The 25,656-nt window shown below is 38.7% G+C and overlaps 1 protein-coding gene across 1 annotated transcript; it reads left to right on the top strand.

The window, feature by feature from the left end:
• The first annotated feature begins 13,852 nt into the window (after positions 1-13,852).
• LOC119646430 (uricase) lies at positions 13,853-21,747 on the top strand. Its single transcript, XM_038046880.1, has 4 exons — positions 13,853-14,217; positions 20,600-20,878; positions 21,057-21,367; positions 21,441-21,747. Exons 1-4 carry the CDS (start codon positions 14,010-14,012, stop codon positions 21,609-21,611), a joined length of 969 nt encoding a protein of 322 aa, XP_037902808.1. The 5' UTR covers positions 13,853-14,009; the 3' UTR covers positions 21,612-21,747.
• Positions 21,748-25,656: the final 3,909 nt, after the last annotated feature.

Below are 25,656 nucleotides of genomic sequence, written 5' to 3'. Positions count from 1 at the left end.
ATGGGATTACAAACAGTTAATCATCTCTTCAAACTTTGCCCCCCACAAGTTCAAGTGAGCTGTAATTTATTCACGATTTTCAGCAAACTTGCTGTGCCGTTGCTGTTTGCGCTAATTAAATTGAATTTGCCATAAGTAGTACGCGTGCCTTCACCCCACGATCAGAAGTCATCCTCCTACTCTAATAAGGATATTCTACATAAGGAAATGGATTAAATGAATCTAAAATCACTTGGACGAAGTGATGCCTAATGTCGTCAAGTATTTTTAATCCACAATTACTTTGTAGCCGCGCTTTCTATAAATTTCAATGTAACATGATTTGCTTACAACGCAAATATGTTAGATTTACGAACCAGGACGCACCTTCAGATACCTACGTGAAAACTTGCATGTACACGGACGTATGTGTTATTTTACTCATTTAGTACTCCATGGTTGGGTGTTGCTATTTTCAGTTATCTGTTCTGGAAGTTCTCTGTCATGGCCTCCATCTCCAAAACGAACTTTACTGATAGCATACGACAGATGCTATTTGATTCAGGGTAGCGGATAATCTACATATCACCGGGTTTGAGGTAAATCAGATTTGCGTGGAGCATCTAAGGCGCATTGAGTGCATTATTCGATTAAAGGTGAGAATGCCGGTAGCGAATGACGCTTTGTTTTCGCCTTTTCAGATTGATTACGATTTATGATTGTTATACTGTAATTTATATGATATAAGAACACATGTGTGCTAAAAGCAAGGGGTAGATAAATATTTACTTACAAACAATCTCGGCATTGCTCATGAAAGTGTTGATTACTGTGAGGTTTTTGCGAAAATATTTACAAACCAAACTATCATTTTTTCTACTGCTACATATATATGTGCTTATCAAGGCGTTCACTGCGATTTGAATATCAAAAATTATCTGCCTTTTATGCAAACCAATCTGTGGGCCAAGGTCTAAAAAAACCGTCATTATTTAATATACTTGCGGGAGGTATAGTTCCATAAGTAAAAGAGTACTGGTGAAGTCATCTCGTACTTTCTTGGAATGCCCTGTATAAATATTTACATACATATATGTACTTCAAGTGAATGCATTTTATTACTGTTTTTTTTTGTTTAAGCGAGAACTGTTAGTTTATTTAGTCTAAAATGATTTCTCTATCTCAAACTTCCATTGAGGACCAAAGAGCCTGGAAATTAAACACTAAGAATTGATAGTCTGTTTTTTATGAGGTGGGAGGGGAATCAGCCTCGTAGTGAACCATTTCACTTGACGCCCTCCTATAATGGAATATCCCAAGCTGGGATTTTCGTTATTATTAAGGGGGTCATCCCGTGTGAAGGCCGTTTTTTTGCCTTTTTTTGAAAAATTATTTTGAAGGACTGGATAAAGATACAAACGTGAGTTTTTCACCATATGTTTATTGATGTCTCTAGTATATGTGATAAATTTTACAGCTTAATTTCTTAGCTAATTTTTGGAATAGGTGTTAATTTATGCACCCATCTCCAAAAAAAGGTGTTTTTCTGCTGCCACGCTGGAGGGCGCTGTGTTGATCTGAGGGAAAAAAACTAAACGACATTTTAATGTGGACAATATTCCACGGTCCGCAAACTAGGATAATTAGAAAATATTAAAAGGTAAATTTTTAGTGGGCTTTTAAACTTAATTTTTTGGATTTTGGTGTTTTTTTACGGCTTTTTTTATGAATAAAAAAAAAACTACCAGTCCGATTGCAATTATCCTAGTTCGTGAACCGTTGAAATATGTACTAAAGAAACTGTGAAAATTTCAAAGAATTTGGTTGGATAGATTTTGAGCTATGGTGGCAGCCGATTTTCAAGATGTAGTTTCGAGAAAAACGCATTTGAAAATTTAAATGTGATTATGAACAGTAAAATTTTAGCTCAACATTAATCTGCTATACCTGGTCCATAGAGAGCACCCTCCGTTTCTTCAAAGAGGTCGTTGTAAGGCCGATTATTGCTCTCTCGTGTCAATTGTGGCTCTTTTAGCGAGGTCAGTTGATCGTCGTTCGGACCGCCAAATTCGCGCTTCATTACGGCGGTCGGCATAAACCTGACATATGTGACCAACTTGACATCCCATTGTTACTAGGATTTTGAGAATACCATTGAATCCTTCATTGAAAATAATTACAGCCAGAAAAGTGGCTATTTCTACGACCTTGGCCCCAGAATGAAGGTGTTTAGGAGCGAAAGTCCAGATCAATGCATTTAACGACTCATTGTTATTCTGGGTCTCTGCTCCTAAACATCTGTTCAAGAGATCATCTCGTGATAAATCTTCGTAGATTGGTTTGATGACTGTTTGAACTTCTTCAGTCAAAGGTGCTTTCTCGTGGTGAAAACTATCCAGTTCTCCTTTAGCTTCCGCTTTGCGCCATTTGCACCAACTGTCCTCGCCTGCTGGACAATCTTGATGCTGAGGATTTTCGTCTGTAGAACATTTATGGAAGAAAGTTGCCCAAATTTCTTGTTTCATTCCTTCTATCGAATTTGCATGTTGACGAATAGCCAGCCCAGAAAATGTAGTGAGGTCCTTGTCAGTAAGTTTTCCAGCCCCATTTCCACCAATGCCTTTGTGATTCTTCTTTGCATTTCTAAGCCGCGTTCCCATTCTTTTCCCGACATGTCTTACGTATTCCTTTTTCACTACTACGTATATTTTATTATTTGTAGAAATTTGCAGAAATACCGGAGAAAACTCCAGCAAAATGCAATATACAATATACAAAACTTATCGCAATTGGAACATCCATGTTCATGCTTGCTAAAAGTTTTTTTGCTGATGTTGATGCGAAGTCCTTTTTCTTCTCTGATAACTATCGATTCCCATGAAATACTCCTTTTTTAGTGCGAGCATGACGTTGAACGTTAAAGAGATCTCCCTTCGTACGATCCATTTAAAAAATCACTGAACACACAAACAGCACAATACTTACAACAAAATATAACTGAGTATAGCTTAGCCTTTCAGTGCCCACTCTAGACTGGATTATCCTTTTTATTCCAAACAGCAGATAAGTTTAGACAATTGATTGGTTTTTCATGTTTTTATATTTATACCTGTGTTCAAATTTATAAGGCTCAGGTAAAAAACTAACAGGTAAAAAAAGATTCGATGCTCTTTCTCATCGAGTACTCTAGCCGCGGCTGCAAACTCCTTACCTGTTTAACCCTGTAATTTCTGAAGGACTCGGAATATCGGAAAATCCCTTTGCCCACGTATTCTCCACTATATATAGATACAATTCATGCAAAAAAAAATCGATTTCTCCAACCCGACACACGGGATGACCCCCTTAATGACGGAATCGCAATCGCAATATACCAAAACTAAAAATTTGATATCTGACTCGTCCAAGAAACGCGTCACCACGGTTTTTAATCGTATCACATCTGGTGAAATTCCGCCACTGATGAAATGGCTGGCCACTGTAATATACAGGCACGGATTGTTCCTCTAAGGAGAATACAAATCATTTCAAACGCATACTCACAGAGTTATTTTTCGCTGCACCTGTAGTTTTTTCCGGATTGCTCCTTCCGCTCATACGGAAATTTTGGAAGTATGGGATCTTTTCCAGAGAATAAAAGATCGTTAATATTTGAAAAAAGGCACCCATTTTGAGTGTGATGATTAGAGGATATCCTGGAATACGTCAAAGAACAAAGCTCGATCGATAAAGAGCATACCGGTTTTCGTTCTCTCGTCAACGGATCATTTTAGAAGAGTGTGTGGAGTTTCTCGACGAAATTGTTAAGACTAATGGGCTGACCCTGACCAATGTGCGAGGCCGGATAAAAGCAGTAGGATCACTCTCAAGACCATTTGACATCAACAACGGTCTACGACAATGGGATGCCCTATCATGCGTCCTCTTTAACGTGACCCTTGAGAAAGTGATCCGTGATGCTGATGTAAATGCAAAAGGTACGATCCTCTTTAAGTCCACCGAACGACTGACCTATGCTGATGACGTCGACATCATGGGAAGAACCACCCGAGACGTACAAACTGTCTTCACCCAGATCGAGCAGGTGGCGCGAGATCTTGGGCTGCACATCAATGCAGGCAAGACAAAGTATATGGTGGCGATGTCAGCACCAAAAACCAACCAACTAACAACATTAAACCGCACTGGTCAAACGGGAAGAATAAAGATAGGAGAATATAACTTTGAGACCGTTCATAATTTCTCCTATCTAGGGTCGAAAATCATAATCGATAACAACTACGATGATGAAATCCGCGCACGGTTGTTGGCAGCCAACAGAGTCTGTTTCAGCATACAAAACTGTTCCGCTCGGAACGTCTCACTATAGGGTCAAAGCTCTTACTGTACAAGACAATGATCTTGACAATCCTCATGTATTCCTCGAAGACTTGGGTTCTTAGCAAGAAATGCACGATTCCGTAACCTACATAACGAAATCTATGAGCGATACCATGACCGTCGGGTTGCGGTTAAAATCCGGCTCAATAGGTTGCGGTGGTCGAATCACTTAATCCGTATTGATGAGGATGATTCAGCCCGGAAAGTCTATAAGGGCAATATCAATAGTGATGGCATAGGTAGGACCCCAGATAGCTTTTAGGGATATCGAATTGGTGGACCTCGGCGCAAAAGCGGAATGTCTGGAGTTCCTTATTAAGAAAGGCCTAGACTGGATACTAGTTGTTGCGCCGTTGATGATGATGTGTGGAGTTTAGCTTCACCTGCTCTTCATCGATTTCGTGAGAGCTTTTAACAGGGAAAACAGGGAATATATCAGGTCTGCTTTACGCAAGAGAGGCATTCTTGAGACACTAATAGCAAGTAGCAGAGCGACATTCGATGGCACAAAATTTTGTGTGTTGCGTCCAGCTTAAATTGCAGAGGAATTTGAGGTCCAAAGTGTAGTCCCTTAGGATTGAATCTTTTCAGCGATATTATTTCTTCTTGTTAACTGGTTTGTGTTGCTTTGTCCGGAGGACGTGGAGGAGTTCAAAGGACGATGACATTTTTCCTTAAGTATCTCGTCTATACTGAGGACATACAATGCCAAATTATTACAGCCATCTTTGAAAAAATACATGATTTCAGTTTCTATGCAAAGAAAGGTAAGAAACATATTACCAACTTTTACCAACTATTTACGTTGTCAAAGAGCATTGAGTAGACAATTGTAATATGTTTAAAATACTTCCATAATGCTAAAAATTAAATAAAAATTTTTAACATTTAGTCAAGCTGTCTTTTGCTGGAATTATAACTCTTACTCTTCACAGCATACTTTGAATACATTTGATTCAGTTAATTTTTATTTCATCGCTTCTTTGCTTAATCATTATATGATCTTCTGTTAGCTGTATCTTACTGATTATATTTTTCTTGAAAATTTTGTATTTTTCATTGATCTCCAAAAGCTTTTAGTGGGATTAAGTTCGGGTAATTTACCAGAACCATCTAATGCTGTTGTTTGACTTTTTTTTTAAAAAAAAACCTTTACTTTTTTGGCCTTTTGATATAGTTATATACGAATATAAAGTTGCCATTTGATAACCATTCGTGAACTTCGAGTGTCATTCTAGTTTCAAAGACCTTGGTATATTGATCCTGCTCATTAATTTTTGAACAATTTGTGGGCGCACTGCACTTTTGTTGAGGCTATAATACTGAATGGATGCTTGACCCTTTTTACGATGCAATCTTCTTTAAATTTTTTACCAGGTCTTCTTCTCACAAAACCTGATTTGTCCGAAAGGCAAGTTCGGAAAAGATTGTTGAGTGCTGATTATTTTTTTTAAAAAGAAGTCCAGTGACCTTTCCCAAACATCAAAAATCAAATTCAAATGTTATTTGCATCTATTGAGGCACTTTATGAACATGGCAAAGGTAAGAAGTGGTTTCGTTAATGGACGTCTTTATGAAACACTCAATTCTTTTACTCGACATCGAGTTGATCTTACTGGTATTGCTGGAATCCTGGATTTGCCCCACTATGATCATTGAAGAAGCGTTTCTATTTTGGATAAAAATATCCCTTATTCTTTGCTCATCTCTAGGTGAGGTTAACTTTTACGCCCACACTTGCCATCTCATTTGGTATTAGGTATTAATTGTAGTTTTGCATCAACTATCTGTTCTCATTCTGTCTATACTATAGCCGCGAAACGTTTGATATCATTGCACTTGAATTGTCAGTATTGGTTATCAAGTTTTTTATCTAAAAAATCAACGTTAATTTTTCTTCTTAATAAAATCCCATACATCAAAAAATATCTATATAATCGTGCCATACATAAATTAATAAAAAGAAAAGTAATGAATAAATGGCACTTATCACGGCATAACAATCATAAAACTTAAAATAAACATAAATAATCTCAAAATCAATGTCGAACACGTGGACACAAATAATATAATAATATAATATCACAAAATAGCAGTGATCACTATAAACTACGTTCGAAAATGTATTATCAGCAGAACATTGAAAAAGAATATAACAGTATAGTAGAGACTCATATCTTCCAAAAACAATAATAATTGAAAATTAAATAATACATACTTAATATCAATATGAAAAAAATGTCATGTTCTTAGAATTAGATGAAAAATATTAGTCATTCTAATAATTTGGCCACCCTTTGTATGTTTGCTTCCTCACCAAGGTTTTCACCCTAGTGGGTCATTCCAATCTCTCTATTTGCATTAATGAATTGAGCATTGAAGCCGTCGATCAATTTATGGTATATATTTAGGAAACGTGGTTTCTACCGACGGTGGCACCGATTTAGATGTCACAGCACTGAATTCGCTTTCGCTACCTTCCTAAAATCTAGTGTTCACACATGAAGAGTGACTTCCATTGTTATGCAAAAATTCCAAGTATTCATGTAGTATTCGTCGCAGTATGCTGCGCAAATTTATTTATTTATTTATTTAATGAGGACAATACACAGAAAGCAAATTTCTTATTACATATTGTCCTCAGAGGGAGGAGCAAGCAAATGCCATATTTTACGCTTAAAGCTAGAGAGGGACATAGAGTCAAATGAACCAAGCTGTAGGGCATTGTAGGACCGGCAAAACCTCGGGATCGGAGAGTGAAAGTAAATCTCGAGCTCGGCGAAGGGCACATTAAAAATGTCCGCATTACGTGTGTCATGAGACGAGGAGATACGGAGAGTAATATCCGAGTTGGCGGAGCAGTCCATCAGACCATTGCAGAGTTTGAAAAGAGTACACATATCAAGGAAAATACGGTAGGGGGACCAGACTACAGAGCAGTATTCAAGGATGTTTTTGACAAGAGAATTGAAGAGTGTTAAGGAGGGCTGGATTGAGGTAAAGTCGGACGAGGAACGTAGGATAAAACCAGACATTTTGGACGCTCTATTGATGATGTCAACGAAGTGGGAATTGAAACGAAGTTTATCGTCGAATATTACACCCAGGTCTTTGAAGGAGGCCAGTAGTGAAAGGGGTTGACCACTGAGAGAATATGAAAAGGATGATGGGGAGGGTTTCAGGGAATAGCGCATCCAGTGGCATTTGTTGACATTCAGTGTTAGCTTGTTGACCGAACACCAACCGGCTAAATTATCAAGGTTGGATTGTAAGAGAGCACAGTCCAATGGAGAGGAAACAGAGGCAAACAATTTAAGGTCGTCTGCGTAAAGCAAATACGGACAGGTGAGGATGGAGGCGAGGTCATTGATAAAAAACAGGAAGAGTAGCGGGCCAAGTATAGAGCCTTGGGGAACACCAGAGGAAGGAGAGAAGGAACGAGATGAGTGACCATGAAAAGAAACTTTGCAGGAACGGTATGAGAGATAGGAGGAAAGCCAGGAGATGACTGAGGGAGGGAACTCTAGCGAAGAAAGTTTAGAGAGGAGAATGTTATGGTCAACGGTGTCAAAGGCTTTGGAGAAATCAGTATAAACAGCATGTACCTCCTGTCGTGAATTCAAGAAATAAAGAGCTGTAACTGATCAGAATCATTACAAGACTTTTATATATCCTCCTGCTTTTTGGCAAGGACTGCTGAATGCTCATACTCATTCGGGGCTATTGATAGTAGCATTTTCGGGTGCTACCGACATTTCATTTCCTGGTTCCAGTTCTCTCATAGGTGAATTGACCCTTGTTGGCCAAGGTACCTGAGATTTAATTTCCTCTTAAGATACATTGACCAGGTACTCAAAGTACTTCGCCCGTATTGAATCTAGATGTAAAATTCAAACTAATTCTGAATTTCTGAACGATTTTTAGGATGATCAAGGAACTGCATATATTCAGTCTGAAGGAGCCTTGTTCCAAAGAAAAACCACACTTCTTGTTTCTGTGTAAGTTTTTGTCAGAAAGGTAGACTCCTCCTTCAAAACCTTGTTTTGTTTTCGAGCCACCAGTGTCAAAAGACCTCGCTATACTATACCCACCCAATCTCTGGTCCGCCTTACCACATGAAGCTTGAGTCCCCATGTGGAGGCATGGATCCTCTTGCACAGGCCCTCGACTGTAAGGGTTCGTTTCATCTTTCAGCATCATCTCAACATATTTATTACGAAAAATTACCAGAACAACCAATTTATCCGCCAATAAGTGGTGATGCATTTCACATACAAGGAGACGATCAATATATTCCCCAGGGGCAGGGGTTCTTTTCCTGGAGGTAGTTTATTGTTGCTTTTGCCGTAAGGTAGCAATCAATACCTTTTTTAGCACGTAGCAATCTCCATTTTTGAATCTCCACAATCCCCTTAATTAAAGTATTAACAAAACCATGCTTTTTGGTAGGTTAAAAAAGTTTCCGAAAAGGTTTACAGTGAAAGACCCCTTCAATGCTCACGAATGTCGCTATCGCGTTCTCGTTTTCAGGCGAAACGAAACAATGAAGAGTACACCAGCAGGATTTTGCATTCTGACGTGGTTTTGATTTAGTGGGCACAGCTTTAATGTCCTCTTGTCAGGCCTGATGAGAGGGGGCGGAAAGGGGGGGGGGAGTTGGTGTTTCCCATACAATTTTCCCCTAGGCCCCGTTTATCACCATAATTTTCGTCTCGAGTACGGATTTTCTCTCTGCGACCCTGCTTCTTGCGAATGTGATGCTCAACTTTCTGGACCTTTTATCGAAAATGACGTTAAGATAATTTGTGTGTAGTTCTTCTTAACTTTTTGAAAGAAGGAGGCATGTAGCCTAAAACAAGACACCCAAAAAAAATTGTACCGGTGCTCTACAACCTTCATCGCATTTGTGAAAAATGCTTTGCAATTGCTAAGGTATATTGTTTTTTCGCGTTTTTAGTTTGGAGGAATTTGCAATTATAATCCATTCGATTTAATCGTCCGGTCCCGCCGGTGATATACTTCAAGAAAGGATACACTAACCTAACTCTGAAATTTCTCTCTTCGTTTTGTTGAAACCAAATTCTTATTAAAATCGGTTTACTGTCTGTCTGTCTCAATGTCCATCTATCTATCCGCCTATCTGTCATATCCATTTTTCTCAGAAAAGTTTACATATTAACATGAAATACTAACACGAAAAGCTGGAACTGTGAACCCCTCGACATTCGGTGAATTACATTGCTATATGTTGAACTTAAGGAGGGTCCCTATACACACAAAAGAGGGGCGCACAACGAATATAGTCCTGTGGAAGGTTTCAAGGAACACTCGAAGCAGATATTAGCTTTAATGTTGGTTGTCAAAGGGAGGAGTGTGGGGGCTCGAAAGGGGTTAATTACTTCAAGGATCCATTATCAGAAACTACCCAAATAAAAAATCTGAAAAGGATATGGTGCCTCCAAAATATTCTCCGTCACGATATATGCTAAAATAAATTTAATAATAGTATATTATTATATTTTGAAAATTTACTGGGAACCTTTCTTAAGGTCATCCTAGACCGGCGGATTTTACGATTTATTATGAAGCATCGCATCGGAAGATCCTAGCCCCATCTACCGATTCAATAGTATGTATCCGGTACCAGAAAAATATAAAGTCTTGAAAGGATATCTGCCCGTAAAAAGGAAGAAGCTTTGCTATACTGTAAATTAATTTCCAAACGTAAATGTTTTTTTTCCCTAAGCATAGTCCGATGTGTGAATAAGAATAGTTTGAAAAGTATGCTGTGGTCAATGTAGATCCCATTGAAATTGTAAGATTTTTCCTCATAATATACCGACAGCATTTTTGGATTTTGGAAGCTCATGCTCGCTCTTTACTTTCCAAAATGATTATGATTTTGCTAAGTTTTTCAGGAAAAAAATGGATCATCATGTGGTGATTGTCCCCCTAGGTACTGTAAAGTTCGTTTAAACACTAACCTGAAACCCTCGACCTTACCTTACAATTTTCCCTTCAATGCTCGGAATCTATGGCCAGGTTTAATCTACCAAACATATGGATGATGACGTCTCCTAGCTTTAGGTCTCCTTTTAGGTCTGTGTTTAACATCTCCAATACTCGTTTCTGACCAGCTTGGTATTTCCGATGGTGGACTAACGCTGGCCGTCAGAACTATGCCAAGTTTTCAGGCTCAAATATTTTTAGGCTAATATACAAGATGACAAATTGTTCATCTAGCAATTAATAATTTAGAGTCCCACGACAGTAGTCAGAAAGGATAATTCCGTACCGTATACGTCCTCTGACTTTCTACTTACATATTACCTTTTCTTTGGGAGGGGGTTTCAATAAGGTTGCCAATTTGTCGTCAACTTTGGTTGAAGGTTTTGCTGTCCGGCATCTCTGTGATTATTGTCATACCCTGGTTGAAATCTGGCATTCGTGCTACTAGTGAGCTCTACTAGGATGATTAGTCCTTAGACAAGTGAACATCGTAAAAAGTTTTTCGAAAAGCGTATTTAGGAAGCCCCGAGAAAAGTGAGATATTCCATAAAAGCCTACAGATATGATCCAATTGATTCGAATAAATATTTCAAAGAAATTTGCCATTGAAAATATGACCTGTCAATGCTGTTGCTACCTTCAGTACCTGTTTTTCTTAACCTTCAACTTATCATGTTCGAAAATATAGGAATTGAATGCGTAAATGATATCCTTTATCAAATACATGAGGAGTATTAGCTTCATGAGAAATCTTTCATGAGTTCATTTGCGGTCCTTAACGGGTAGGAAGAGCGTGCTGAGTTTGCTCCGATACGAAAAGGCGTAGCTCGCCGTAGCGCCCACCGAAGGTGTTATCGATGACTGAAACATCCGCGAAGACCATAGGGCTTTAGCCGAATAGGAACCCAGTAGCTTGGCATGCCAGAGGTGAAGAGGAAAGGCTTACCATACAATATTTGCAAATGCGCTGCAGTTATCAAGCACGTGTAGCCTGCAACCTTCCTCATGAAACACGTCAGTAAAAGTGGAACGGATTGACGGAAAAGCTACTGAACCGCATTTCTTTCTGTAGTTTGACATGGACTGTAGGCGAAAATGCGAAAAAAGACAAAGCAGGCGGAGAAGAATGAATTGAAACACTTCGGCGGGCCAATTGAAAACTACCTCGGTAAAATCACGGTAAATACGAATGGCAAAACAACAAAAGGAAAAGTGAAGAAACGAAGGAGGACAAAATTGCCAGCTCTGCTCATTAAACCTACAGAGGGTAAGAACTTTGCGAAAGTCCTCGGTAAGATTTCATATAGGATTAACCTCGAGCAGAATTGTCTTTCATACAGAAAATGAAGGGTGACAAAATCCTTGTTGAATTAAGTCCGAAAGAGACAATAAATTGAAATGGTCGAAAGCTATAGAAAGGTACACCATCAGGCAGACTTATTGCTCGGCACATTTTTCATTGCCGTTTGGAAGTATCGCGATTTGTGCTGATAAGCAAACATAAAGGAGATGATGAGCTACCCTCTGCATATGAAGCAATTTGAAAGTTTGATGTAGCTGGGAAGAAGCGATCCGGGTTGGTTGCAAATGATACTCAAGGTAGTTTGGTTTTAGGGCAGGTGGGTTTAGAGCTGATGCTGCCATGGAAATCATGGGAACGATTGACTGCGCTCAGAAGATCAGCTGTCAACCGTGGAGAGAAGTGTCCCTGTAATGTTTGATATTAGAAATGCTCTCAGTTCCGTAGGATGAGTAAGTATGATAAGCATACTAGAATATTAGGGATTAAGGGATTATCTTAGACCCTGCTCTATGAGACGTTGGAAGTCGAAAGTAGAATAGAGATCACTTCGGGGCTAGTATGACAGTTTCCGTTAAGCAGATGATATTGCGGTGCTTGTTATCGAATGCAGTGTTGAACAGGCGCAAAGAAGTTCGTAGATTCTTGATGCGACGGGAAAGCGGAATGACTGTCCATAGCTTTAGTCTTGCGGTGAGAAAAAAACTTAAGATGACATTTTGACTTAAAAGAGAATCCCGATAATGTGTCTCAAGGTTATTAACGATTGAGTACCTTGAATTGGCGCTCAGCAAACGGATGAGTCTCGTTTTGAGCATGAGTTCCGCCTGAAGTCCGTTATTGGCAAATACTAGAAGTCCTCTTCCAGCGAGCATAAGCGCGATGTATGTATGAGTGTTTTTAGCAAGGAGGTGTAAGTGTCTTGTGCAAGCCCAGACACGGAAATCTTTGCCTGTGGCATTTGCCAACATGACGTGCCCGAGCTGAGGAAGATGGTGATCGCGGAAGTGAAACCAGTCGTTCTCGATGGTTAGGAATGCAAGTGCCAACTCTGTGAGCAAAATGAGTTGGAGGGCAATGACTGCTCAATTCATCGCGAACTTAGCTGTATAGATGGACCAGTAAGAGTAGGCTTGGACTTAAGGGTAGTAGACCGTGCTAATTGCACAACTTTTTTTTTGTGAAACGTGTGATGGGGTTCGCCATTCACTCTATGCAGATACAGAGGAGCTCTATCGAGATAACACTGTTAGTGAGATGCTGATGAGCTTTGACTAATGAAGCGATTTTGTGCATTACGTACGGGTTGTTTTACGCTTTAAGGAGATTGAATCCAATGCCAGGAGGACAACAACTTTCCTTTCTCCTTTTCCTCCCAGTTGGTGAAAAATAACTGAGCGATAAGGTTAGCTTGATCGACGTGCCATACCTCACGCAGCCTTTTAATAAGTAAATATGTGTCACCTAGTAATTTTACTATTTCATCAGAAGAATGGTTTCAGTTAATACCATCGTCGTTTGCGACAGAATCATATGCACATATATGTGTATGATACAATGAAGATAAGGTAGGGAGAAGCATGCTATCACTTTTTCGCCACTTTTATTCAGAAAAGCCTAGATTTTATCTCTTTTTAATTTCGATGTTGCCCGAATAGTCATCTTACGTCAGGTATGTTTGCAAAGTTTTTTTGAATTAACATTTACAAAGTCAAAGTCCAATCAAATGTTTGCAAATTTTATGAAGAAAAAGATATGCCTCCGTCAATTAATCTGCCCCTGCTCCACATCACCTTTAAACAAAGTTTAAATCATGGATAATAAATTAACACTCAGCATTCCCCTCGCTTTCCGAAGAATTCATCCTAATTTCCCCCTTGGCAACCGCCAAATTATTGCTTTATTTTTTATAAATAAGATTGAGTTATAAAAAACATTACTTTTACTGTTATTTAAAATCCATTTCGTGTGAAATACACTCGTTTATGATGGTGGAAAATTAGGGAAAACAGCCATAAATCAAAATGTTCATATTACAGGCTTAATGTATGTATGTACATCATCCGAAAATCTTGTCTAGATGCATCAAACAAATTCTAATCTTATTTGCTGATAAAAATATCCGTCTATTTGGAAAATGAATATTTCTAAATATGATAACAATAATATAAAAGCTGCACGGCATTTAGTTTTGGACAATCGGGAGATAATCTCGTTAGTGAAAGCATCATTTTCTTTCGAAAGCGAGCAATAAAGACTTCGGAATTTTATAATTAAGAATCGCCGGTTGTGCTGCGAATAATTTTCCAAGTGATTTTCTGTATTTGATTTAATTGGCAAAATGTTTGCGAAAAGATTGTACGCAGATGAAAGTAATGTTCAACCCAACGCAACATCCTCATTTTCCGAATACAAAATTACTGACTACGGCTATGGAAAGAATAATGTGAAGATCATGCACGTTCGGCGAGATGGACCGGTTCATTCGATCCGTGAATTTGAAGTTAGTACTCATCTGAAACTAGAGTCGAAAAAGGATTATACTGAAGGTATGAATACAGTTTGATTGTAAAGAGATGCTGATTAAATTCTTTCAAAAGCTTTGGATTCTGGAGTATTCGAAATGTTGGCCTGAATAAGGAGCTTTGGTGCATACTATACTTATTGAAAAAGTTCTTTCTGTCTTGATCTTCAGTTACATAAAGAATAGTGTATAAGGAATTGACTTTAAGACATAGAAAGTAGACCCTTGCAGCATTTTAATGTTTTATGTAAAACAAAACCTTATTAAAATCGGGTTTCTGTCTGTCTGTCTGTCACACGTGAAGTTCACAGAATTTACCCAACCGAAGCACCTGGAAAAAATTATGGCGGTCCATGCACCTGGTATCTAGGCCTCAAAATATCCAACGTAATGATGTGCGCTTAAAAAAATTAATAATTGTACATCATAATATGGCTTTAATGTGGAGCATCATACTGGAAAATTTATTGGAAATGCTACCATTTCTAACATAGTTATAGATATTCAAAGTTACCTATTTTGCGCCAAATAAGAGATAAAATGTCGGTATCATATCGAATTGAGTGTTAGGAATATTTACCGTATATAAACTACGAGCTATATATAAATGAAACCATCGTCTATCCAAATAGTCTCACATAATAAATCTACAAAACCTTTCATATCTGAAGCGCTGAGCTTCCGATTTCCGAATTATTGTTCAAATTGTTTTCAATTTATTCAGAGAATTTACAACCAAAGGGAAGACAGCCCTGTTGAGTATTGTGGATAACGGTCTACGTTTCTTTGAAAGGTTTTCGTGTAAAACAAAACCTTATTAATATCAAATTACTGCCTGTCTGTCACACTCACTTTTCTCAGAAATGGTTATTCCTACGCATACGAAGTTTGGTGGTGGGAACCCCACGTAAGCAGTGAGTGAGATCGCTTTACGTTGAATTTAAGGGGAGGGCACAACATTTTTTTAAACCGAACATAGTCGAGTACCAAATGAAAGGTCTAGATTAGCACTTTCCAAGGCAAGTTCGGAGATTTGCAGCAAAAGGAGGAGTGCGGGGGCCGAGAATTGATCATTTCGTTCACGAACTGTTCTTCGGAAGCTATATAACCGTCTTTGGCAGAACTATGATTAGATAGATAGACAGAATTGACATTATTCCGATAACCATGTACTTCACTTTGTTTTTCACTTTGCTAGTTAGAGTAGAATGTTAACGATGTTGATCTAGCGGTGTTAAAATTGGGTTTCGGATTGAATGAAAGCATTTGTACGGTTTTCCATACAAAAAATAGGACGCTATGTGGGAGCCAAATGTCTGATCTCGTATTTTTTCATTGTTGAACCCTCGCCAATGGTTGCAATATAATTATGATATTAATGGGCTATCCATGGTATTGAGGGACTATCTCATATGTTGCTCAACTTTTATGATTGCAGTTTTTCTGTTTCTTTTGATTATCTCGTCGATAAGTTATACAAAGTTTAGTGAGCTCAATTTCTTGTGTGCAGAAGATTATTTACATACGAGTATATACGTCGCTTTCATGACGCAAAAGATGCATAATTTCCAGATAGCAGTTCTTATCGACTGAATGCATTATTGCATATGGCAGGAACCCAGCATTGAAATTGAAGGAAAGAGTTGAAGAATCTGCCGAGAGGTCAGAAGAAACTTTGATGTCAATAAAAGCTTTTTGATTTGATCCGAATGATATGGGGACACAGGGTCTGCCCTAATCCGGAATGATTTTTTAGAAAATCGTTTATTCAATATAAGTTTATAAATTGTTCAGAGTTTATGATATGTTTTCCAGCATACGCATTCCAATCTCGATTTTCTTGATAGTGATTCCGTGATTTTCCAAAGTAAATTTTATTATTTATTCAAGGTTTTGATCAATTACTGATGTACAGCATACCTAGGCCAAGGGTGGTCATTACCCTTAACGTTTTCAAGACCCTCTTTTTGTAAATTTTTTTTCATACTCAATGTAGATTCGCCAAAAGCCGCACATAGGAGTCAAAAAGTGTTTGGGGAATTCCTACCGGAGGGCCTTATTTGGCCGCTAATAAAAGCGCCGGATAATAAGACGGGGAGATATTCACTAGCACATTCTCACTTAAACATGGAAGTACTGATCTATGCAAAGTGCACGTTAGATATTCATATAAGTGAACGCTTATGGGGTGTCGACGCCCTATTAAAAGCAATTACAAGCTTTTATTGGGTCGAGCGAATTTTCCACGCCATTTCTGGTATCAACCTTTCATAAGAGGAGTAAGGGAAGAAAGCCGGTTCGGAAGGAGACTTTAAAAAAAGTTGACTTCTAGAGGGCTGCTCTAAATCCCGTACTACTGGATTAACCCTCTGGTCAGTAACCAATTGAGCACCGTAACAATCAATATGGAAAAACAGCCAGTTCTGAACTTTGTTCCATTTGATTTAGTACATTTTATGGAATGATTGGAAATGGAAATCTTGGAATCTTGTTCTAGGTTCTAAAAATGTAGGGGTCTCATAGCCACCAAAACCTCTGCACTGGCATATTAATATCATATTATGCGCCCAGCGCGCTTCGCCGGCTCGATTCAGCTCCTTGAGTATCTTGCCAATCTAGCTTTTGGCTTTAGTTTGGAGAATGTGAGTTTCAAAAACTACGTTGAAAACATTGCTCAATCTGTCTTTCTGTTCCTAAATCTTGGACATAATTTGCTTTCGGTATTTTGATGTAGCAACGCAGTCATGAGACTTCTTAAAACAAGGCTGCAAGGTTGAATGTCTGACAGTAATTTCCTCAATAGCGAAGTAACAGACTAATCGACAGGGGTTATTTCTTGTAATATTAATATTCAAGTGTCGGGATAGCGGAGTGGCTAGAGCACAAGGCTGTCGTACGGAAGGATCGAATCTCACTGGTGGCAGTGGAATTTGTATCGTTATTTAGTGTCGTATACCAGTCGACTCAGCTGTGAATGAGCACATGAGTCAAATCAGGGTAATAATCTCGAGCGAGCGCGATTCTGATCACGTTGCCTCCTACAGGGTATTGTAGTCCTGTAGTGTACTGTTACGGTCTTGAATGCAGTGCTCTCACATACTGAGGTAAATACGAGAGGCACCATTCTCTTTAAGTACACTCAACTACTGGCCTATGTTGACGATATCTTGGGAAGAACGTCAGCACCAAAAACTAACCAAAGAATAAGGATTGGAGACTATAACTTTGAGACCGTTGATAATTTCTCCTATCTTGGCCTCGTTCGAGAGAAGAATCCTCTGAGGAATTGTTGAGGATGGACAACTCCGTAGCTGATATGTCGACAATATCCATGAGCGATACAATGATCGTTAGGTTGTGGTTAAAATCCGGCTCAACAGGTTGCGGTGGGCAAGCCACTTAATCCGTATGGATGATACAGCCCGAAAAGTTTTTAAAGGCAATATTTATGGTAAAAAAAGAAGACAAGCTAGAAACTGCTTGAGATGGAGTGATGGCGAAGGTCAGGGCACCAGAAAGCTTTGAAGGATATCGAATTGGTAGACCCTGGCGCAACACCGGGAAGTCTGGAGTTCCTTATTAAGGTAGGCCTAGACCGGATATCGGTTGTTGCGACGTTGTTGATGATGATGAAACGAGTCTTGGGAGGCACTCAGAGAAGGAGTAAAATTATGCGCTGAAGTTACCCTGGGGTACCATTCTCGACAAATTGATAATAAAGGATTTGATGTGAATTATTTAGAAGATAGTGCTGCGTATGGCAGCAGAAGAAAAAGAACAGAAGCGTTATGAAACTCACAACGATAAATACGGAGTCCCAAGTCACAGCTACGAGCGAACTCACAGAAAATATTGAAACTCAGTTAGGATTGAAGTGAGAAGATGGCCTGATTTCTTTGCTATTCTCCATGACATTGGAGTATATTTTCATCAAATATCGATCGATATTAGAGGCACGCTATTGTTTGTGTTTACTCAAATAGTGGTGTATGTTGATGGCGTTAACACTATGGTACGATTAATACCACTTACGAAGAAGAAGGTTTAAAAATCAATATGCGAAAATGGGCAAATCTGTTGTTATTTTCTTTCGCCGGGTCGTGTGTTCCAACAAAGTCCGAGGTTCCTTTGGTGGTTCAGTAATAGGTAGTTTTACATCAACATCAATCACTACTCACTGACCCATATCCTTCACGGGCAGTGGTTTTTCATTAAGAATGCACTTTCAGTGATCACTATGTTTAGGTCTAGATAGGATCTGGTAGCAGTGCTTTGGTGTTAGTATAGGAGGCGTTTGTTAGGTTTTGTGCTCAATGGTGTGCTCATTACTTGGTCTTGGAAGTATTTAAGTTAGTATATTGAGAATATCTATTGAACGTTCCATATGTTGCAGCTTAGTCCAAGTACGAGATTCTATTGCCTATGATGTAATTAATGTTCACCGACGTGTCTGTTTCCATGGTGACTCTAATGAAGGCCAGTCACGTTTCCCGTATCATATCTCCCAATCTCTACCAGAAGATTATTTAGGAGTGCTGACCAGAAACCCTTGCGGATGGTAGCAGCAAGTTTAGTAGGAACGAAGATGGCTGGAGTTTTTCGACAGGATTGGAGGCGTCTCAACAGTATGTCTATTACTATTCTAGACGAGTGAGGACCTTTCTTTTGTCATGACAGTGTCAGAACTGAGTTCTACTGAACAAAGTTTATTAATCTCTTGGTGAGCCATTGTCTTCTAAACTGGAGAGGGTAATCTGCGATACATTCTTTGCTTTCGTTGAGACTCTGAGAGGCTTATCATAACGGCTAGTTGGTTTCCGCAGAACTTATGGAAAAACGGAGATACTTGATAATCACAACGCGTTATGAGCACATAACTACTCGCATCAGAGTAGGGAGTCATATGACTAGTGCCAAGCCAGCTACTAAACACCTTGAAGTGATGATAGACTTAAGGCAGCATTTGTCAGCAATGTCCGCATTGCCCTGGATGAATTGATGCCAGTTCATGATATACGCCATCGTTTCAATGATGACAATCATTGATACAATTATTAAATTTCCCACTTTTAGAGACAAAATGTGAGGAAGTGAACGTGTGAGTCCTTGCAACAATGAAGACAAGAAAAGTATACTGGAAGAGATGATCCAAATATATAGGAGAACATAAGATCTGGGTTACTACATGGGTGCGAGTCGTAGACGTTTTTATAATAGATAAATCAGAAATAGCGACAGATATATCTCATCTTGGCACCTGAAACCTAAAGAAGTTGTAGAGCATATATAATGTTTCTTTCGAAAGAAACTTTGAAGTTTGCAGGTAGTGCTTTTCAGAGCAGGGAACGTTTTAAAAAATTTCTTAATTCCCTAATTACAGGGTAGTTAGTATCTCAGTGAGGTATTTGGTGCCTTGGTACAATGGTGTTTTCCGTTGAGCTATTCGCTGCAGAAACCTAGAGGTTGCTTGACCATCTGGGCCGTAGTGACCTTCTTTTTCTACATTTTTAAACTGGCTTGGCGCCATCCCTGGTGGAGTTGTTGGAGATGTGAACCAAAGAATGCTATTATCATATGATGGTTTTCATCGACCTGAAAAGTAATAGTGAAAGAAGGGATAAATTTTCATTGTAGGGCCAACTGCAAATTCAACAGCAACAAAGTGAAAGATTTTACTGGCAATTCTGGGAGCCTCCATTTTTCTGTTGTCCACTCTTTTCACAGAGTTCCTTCTTTGACTGCAAAGGAAACGAAATTTCACTCAACTAATTATAGCGCTGAGAATATAATCATTGTAATGTTAGCGAATAAAAAATCTAAAATAGAAAATTATCCAACCTCCCCCCTATCATAAATTAAATTATTTAACAAACGATAATTTAGGCAGCATAATTGCTGCTATTTCATTCCTTTATCTCTTATATAACAGTGATTGTTTGCTTAGAATGGATGAAACCTTGAATTCGGGGCATGATTTGCTTGGCTGATAATAACCCAAACTCTAATCTAGATTTCAAGAGATGTATGTACAACGTCAACCTTTTGTTGAACACCTTCACAATTTTTTTATCTATTTCAAGAGACACAGATTCCATTGTGCTGTTTTGAATGTTACCAAATATTTAGCCGAGATAATGGTGCACTTTATCACATTGTTAACGTCAGCTAAATAATAAATCCTTTATATTTTACACCTAATGGAGGACATAGAAATGGAAATATTATGCAATTTAATAATAAATGAGTAGTATTTATTTGAAAAAAGATAAAAAACGAAGAAAAAAAGATAACAAATAGTCTTCAAGGACTCAGCCTAAATAATATATTTGTTTAAATTTTATTAATTGCACATTGCAGTATTTTAGCATGACCTACAAACATTTTCAATTAAAATTTCTTCTTTCCAGGGGACAACTCCGACATTGTTGCAACGGATTCACAGAAAAACACAGTTTACGTTTTAGCTCAGAAATATGGAATTAGAGCCCCCGAAGAATTTGCAATTCTTTTGAGTTCCCACTTTTTGAATAAGTACAGTCATGTAAGAGAAGCTCATGTCCATATTGAGGAGTATCCTTGGGAACGTTTGACTTCATCGAATGGCTACAGCACCCAGAAACACAATCATGCCTTCATTTTCACGCCAGTGGCATCACGTTTTTGCGACGTCCTGCTTAAGCGCAATTGTAAGTATGATGCAATTATTTAAATTTAAAATAAGTATCTATCTAAGTTTACAAGAATCAGGACAGTTGGTATGTACAAACCTACCCCTTCTGATGATGAAATATGTCACTATTCCTGATGATTTGAGCCACAGGGTATAACTTACAATTATTTCCCAAATCTTTTTGCTCTTTCCAGCCAAACCCATTGTTATCAGCGGTCTAAAGGATTTGCGAGTCCTCAAAACTACTCAGTCCTCCTTCGTGAAATTCGTGAATGATGAATTTAGGACGTTGCCTGACCAATATGACCGTATTTTCAGCACAATTGTGGAGTCTCGGTGGGAATATACGACAGTTGATGGGGTTGATTTTTGTCAATGCTGGAATAAAGTGAAAGATGTTATACTAACGACATTCGCTGGTGATCCAAATGTCGGTGTTTCATCTCCAAGTGTACAAAATACTTTATATAAGGCAGAGAAAACAGTTTTAGATTCAATTCCTCAGGTAAATAGTATAAATGACTTTTAAAGCTGGGTAAAAATTGCTAATTCGATCTTGAATTTCTTTTCTGTTCCAGGTTGGGTCGATTTCAATGCAAATGCCGAATAAGCACTATTTCGACTTTGATACCAAACCGTTCAAAAATGTAATTCCTGGAGACACGAATAACGTTTTTATCCCAGTTGATAAACCATCAGGAATTATCTATGCTCAGTTGGATAGGAGTGGTCTCAAGAGCAGACTGTAAATACCCTTTTATCTTTCTATAAATGGGAGCGAAAATATTCCATTCATTCGTAATTATCTGAATTATATTATTTCTTTTGAATGAAAATTGTTAATATTTTTCTTCTATTTTGTTCTCAAATACATGTTTAAGTCAAAATTTTTGTGTTTTTCTCACATTCACATTAAGATTTCTAATTTGAAAAATATACTGAAATATGACACTTCGCACAATGTGAGTATATGTTCTGTAATAAACATAGAAGTTTGGGATGTAACTTTTAGTGTCGTAGTGAACTACGTAGGCTTATTATTTGTTTTATATTATTTTCCAATTTTAGTTTGACTTGTTGCATGTCCTATCAATCTCTCTCCTCCTCCCGCGGATCACTGGAGGCAGGGAAGAAGATCATATGGGTTGGGCTGGTCCTTTCATGTTTCACGATTTGAAGAATTGAAGCTGCGTTCCAATCTTCGAACCCGAACGTGCTTTATCATCATCATCAACGGGCAACAATCGGTATTCGGTCTAGGCCTGGTTTACTAAGGAATTCTAGACATCCCGGTTTTGAACCGAGGTCTTCCAACTCGATATCCCTAAAAGCTGTCTGGCGTTCCGGCCTACGTCATCGCTCCATCTGTGGCAGGGTTTGACTCGCCTTGTTTTTCTACTATAGGTATTGCCTTATGGATTTTCCGGGCTGGATCATCCTCAAGCATACTGATTAACTGACCCGTCCATCGTAACCTATTAAAAGGGATATTGCTCGCAATCAGACGGTCATGGCATCGCTCATAGATTTCGTCGTTATATAGGCGACAGAATCGTCCATCCTCATGTAGGGGGCCAAAAATTGCTCAGAAGATTCTTCTCTCGAACGCGGCCAAGAGTTCGCAATTCAAGGACTAGCAAGATCATTATCTTAAGAGTACAGTAAGAGCTTTGACCCTATGGTGAGGCGTTCCGAGCGAAACAGTTTTTGTAAACTGGAATCTGCCCTGTTGGCTGTCAACAATCGTGCGCAGTTTAATTGTCATACCTGTTATGGGTTGTGATTTTGGACCCTAGATAGGAGAAATTATCAACCGCCTCAAAGTTGTATTTTACTATCTTTACCATTCTTATTTGATTGCTATCTCTTTGATTTTTATAGCTGACGTTAGCACCATATGTTTCGTCTTGCTTTCATTGATGTGCCGCCAAGATTTCGGAACAATCGCCGCCTGCTCGATTTGGATGAAGGTAGAATGTACATCTCCATGATGTCGATATCGACAGCATAGTCCGGAAGGTGGGTGGACACAACGAGGATGGTACCCCTTTAATTTACCTCAGCATCACGGATCACTTTTTCTAGGGCAGTTGAATGGAGTATCTCCTTAGTTTAGACCGTTGTTGATTTCAAATGGGTTCGAGAGTGATTCTGTGTTTTGATGTGGTCTCGCACATTGGTCGGAGTCAGCCTAGCCATTCTTATCAATTTGGTGGGAATATCGAAGTCTCTCATAGCCGTGTCCAATTTTACCCTGACTATGCTATTGTCCGTGGTTTTGAAGCCAATGTGAAGATGGTGCAACTGATGGCCATATTCCAACAGTTTTTCCATACCTTGTCGCTCTGGGAAAATGTAATCTGTTGCTGATTTGCCTAAAGTGAAACCTTTTTAATATGTTCTGGGCATATGGGGCTATCCGGACCTAGCAAGATAGCGGAGTATATCTTATAGATGGTCAGCAACGCGATACCCTTGCGCTACGTGATATCTCCCTTTTTATATATAGGGTAGATAATGCCTTGTTTTCAGTCGCCAGGTATTGATTCGCTGTCCCACACTTTGAGCATAAGTCGATGAACCACTTGGTGTTATTGGTCACTTTCATATTTAGCCAATTCGGCTACGTACGCACAGGCACCTTTTCGAAATATTGTATATTACCAAGATTGTGTAAACTGAACGATACCTGGTGTGTGGGAATTACAGAAGTAGCATTGTTAGTGCAAAAAATGAGCAAAACAAGATTTCCCAGCGAGTCAATTTGGGAAAGTGGTAAGAAGAGAACAAAACGTGATTTATCAGAAATAACTAAAGCTGGTCCCATGGCTTTGAGAAGTGTACTGGACTATGTTGACTTTCATGGTTCACTAAACTGGAGCCAAAAGCAGCTCAAAGAGATAAGCAATAAAGATGGTTCTATTGATTTAACGGCGTTGCTTTATTCTTTTCTAACCAGAATAGATCCTCCTGATCCAAGTAATCGGGGGTCACCAGAGCAAAAGGGAAAATGTGGAAACATGTAGAGGCGGATTTAACAGATAAAATCATAGCTGAAGTTTCTTACGAGGCTCTCCCGACTGAATTGACACCTCAATATAAAACAATCCGACGCTGCTGAAGAGAAAGTTGTTTTGAAAAGTTATACATATCCCTCTATTGAACACTTCATTGATGTGATTATAGGTCAAATCCCAAGGAAACGTAGAATGTATGACAGTTTAGAATCCATTATTGTTTTAGGTGCAATTTTGCCGCCACCATCTGCTGAAACTTTTAGCAAGATTCCAACTAGTGACAGTGCAATATTATTAGAGAAGGTTAAAACAATGGAAAGCGATATTAATCGTATAATGGAAAGGCTCCCGGATGAAAAAACCGCATCATCTGAAAAGATTCATGAAGAATTCACCTCAATAATGAATAAAATTAGCAGTCTTAATGAATTAATGGGTGAAGTTAGTGCAAAGGTTGGTAAGAAAACCTCTGATTTTGGTAGAGGCTTTAGCAAAGAACTTTCAATGATACCGGATGAAATTCGATATTTGGATAAAGAAGTTGGCGTAATATCGAAGGGTACTTCAGAAAAGTCGTCCACTGTATCTAGCAAATATGGGAATGGAGGAACGGCTTTTATCTCCAGTGACATTGTAAGACCGACAATGGTGGGTGATAGATTCGTACGATGCCTACGTGTAATACCACTGCAAGACTGTGGGGAATTGTTAAGATTTGATCATATAGAATATCATCCGATCGAGAAAAACTGTTACTGAAAGTATTTCTGTGGAAGTAACTAAACAGCAAGGCGAATTGATTGAATTCCGTCCAAGCGAGGCTCCATCCTACCTCATGCTGCATTTCCAACGCCGATAAAGGGTCTGGGTGCCAATTAGCTATATTCTGATCGGAAGTCATAGATTCCTATTTCATACGTTACTACCTAATCCAGAGCGGCGGGAATTCAACAATTCAGAATTTATATCGACCGCCAGATATTAGTCAGCACGGTGGAGGCGTTGGAAGTTTCTTTAGAGGTTTAGTGCGACACGCGAGCCCCCTAGTCTCGGCAGGAGCTACAACCTTAAAATAATAAGCAGTAAAAACTGGTAAGGAAAAACTATCAGAAGTTGGAAGTAAGCCGATTAAGACCATTCTAAAGAAGCAGACTAAAACTGCTGCCCGGGAGCTAACGGAGGAAAATATAAATAAACTTTTCAGAGGTTTACAAAATGTTGTTATCAATAATCGTTCATCTCGAAAAAGACCCAATCCCTTTCAGGTGAAAAAATCAAGATCGATTTCGAAGTTTATACATCGGAGGTATTGTATTCTAAAGCAAAAAACAGATACGTAAACGTGTGATAGACATTTTCGATAAGTAGAAATGTCATCGTTCAAAGAGTGCATGACATCTGAAGTAGATCTTTTCTCAAGTTCGCCAATTCAAAGTAATATTTTAAAAACAGAGGAGGTAGCATACAAGCCCATAGCTTCATTAGATAACTCTACCGTTTCAGAATTTGTGTCGTTAGGTCATGGCGATACATACCGCGATCTGTCTAGCATATATCTTCGACTAAAAGTACAACTTATTATAGCAAGAGGAAGAGGAATTGTACGATAAAGCTGCTCCACCAATTGGCGTTGTCAATAATGTTCTGCATTCGCTGTTCAGGCAATGTACAATACAGTTAAATAGTAGGCCAATAGCGCAAACTGACCACAATTACCAATATCCAATGAAAATTTGTTAAATTATGACAAGAATACCGCCAAAACCGATTTGGAGTC

Source organism: Hermetia illucens, chromosome 1 (assembly GCF_905115235.1).
Source record: "Hermetia illucens chromosome 1, iHerIll2.2.curated.20191125, whole genome shotgun sequence".
NCBI classification, from domain to species: Eukaryota; Metazoa; Arthropoda; class Insecta; order Diptera; family Stratiomyidae; genus Hermetia; species Hermetia illucens.
This window is presented reverse-complemented; position numbering and strand designations above follow the sequence as displayed.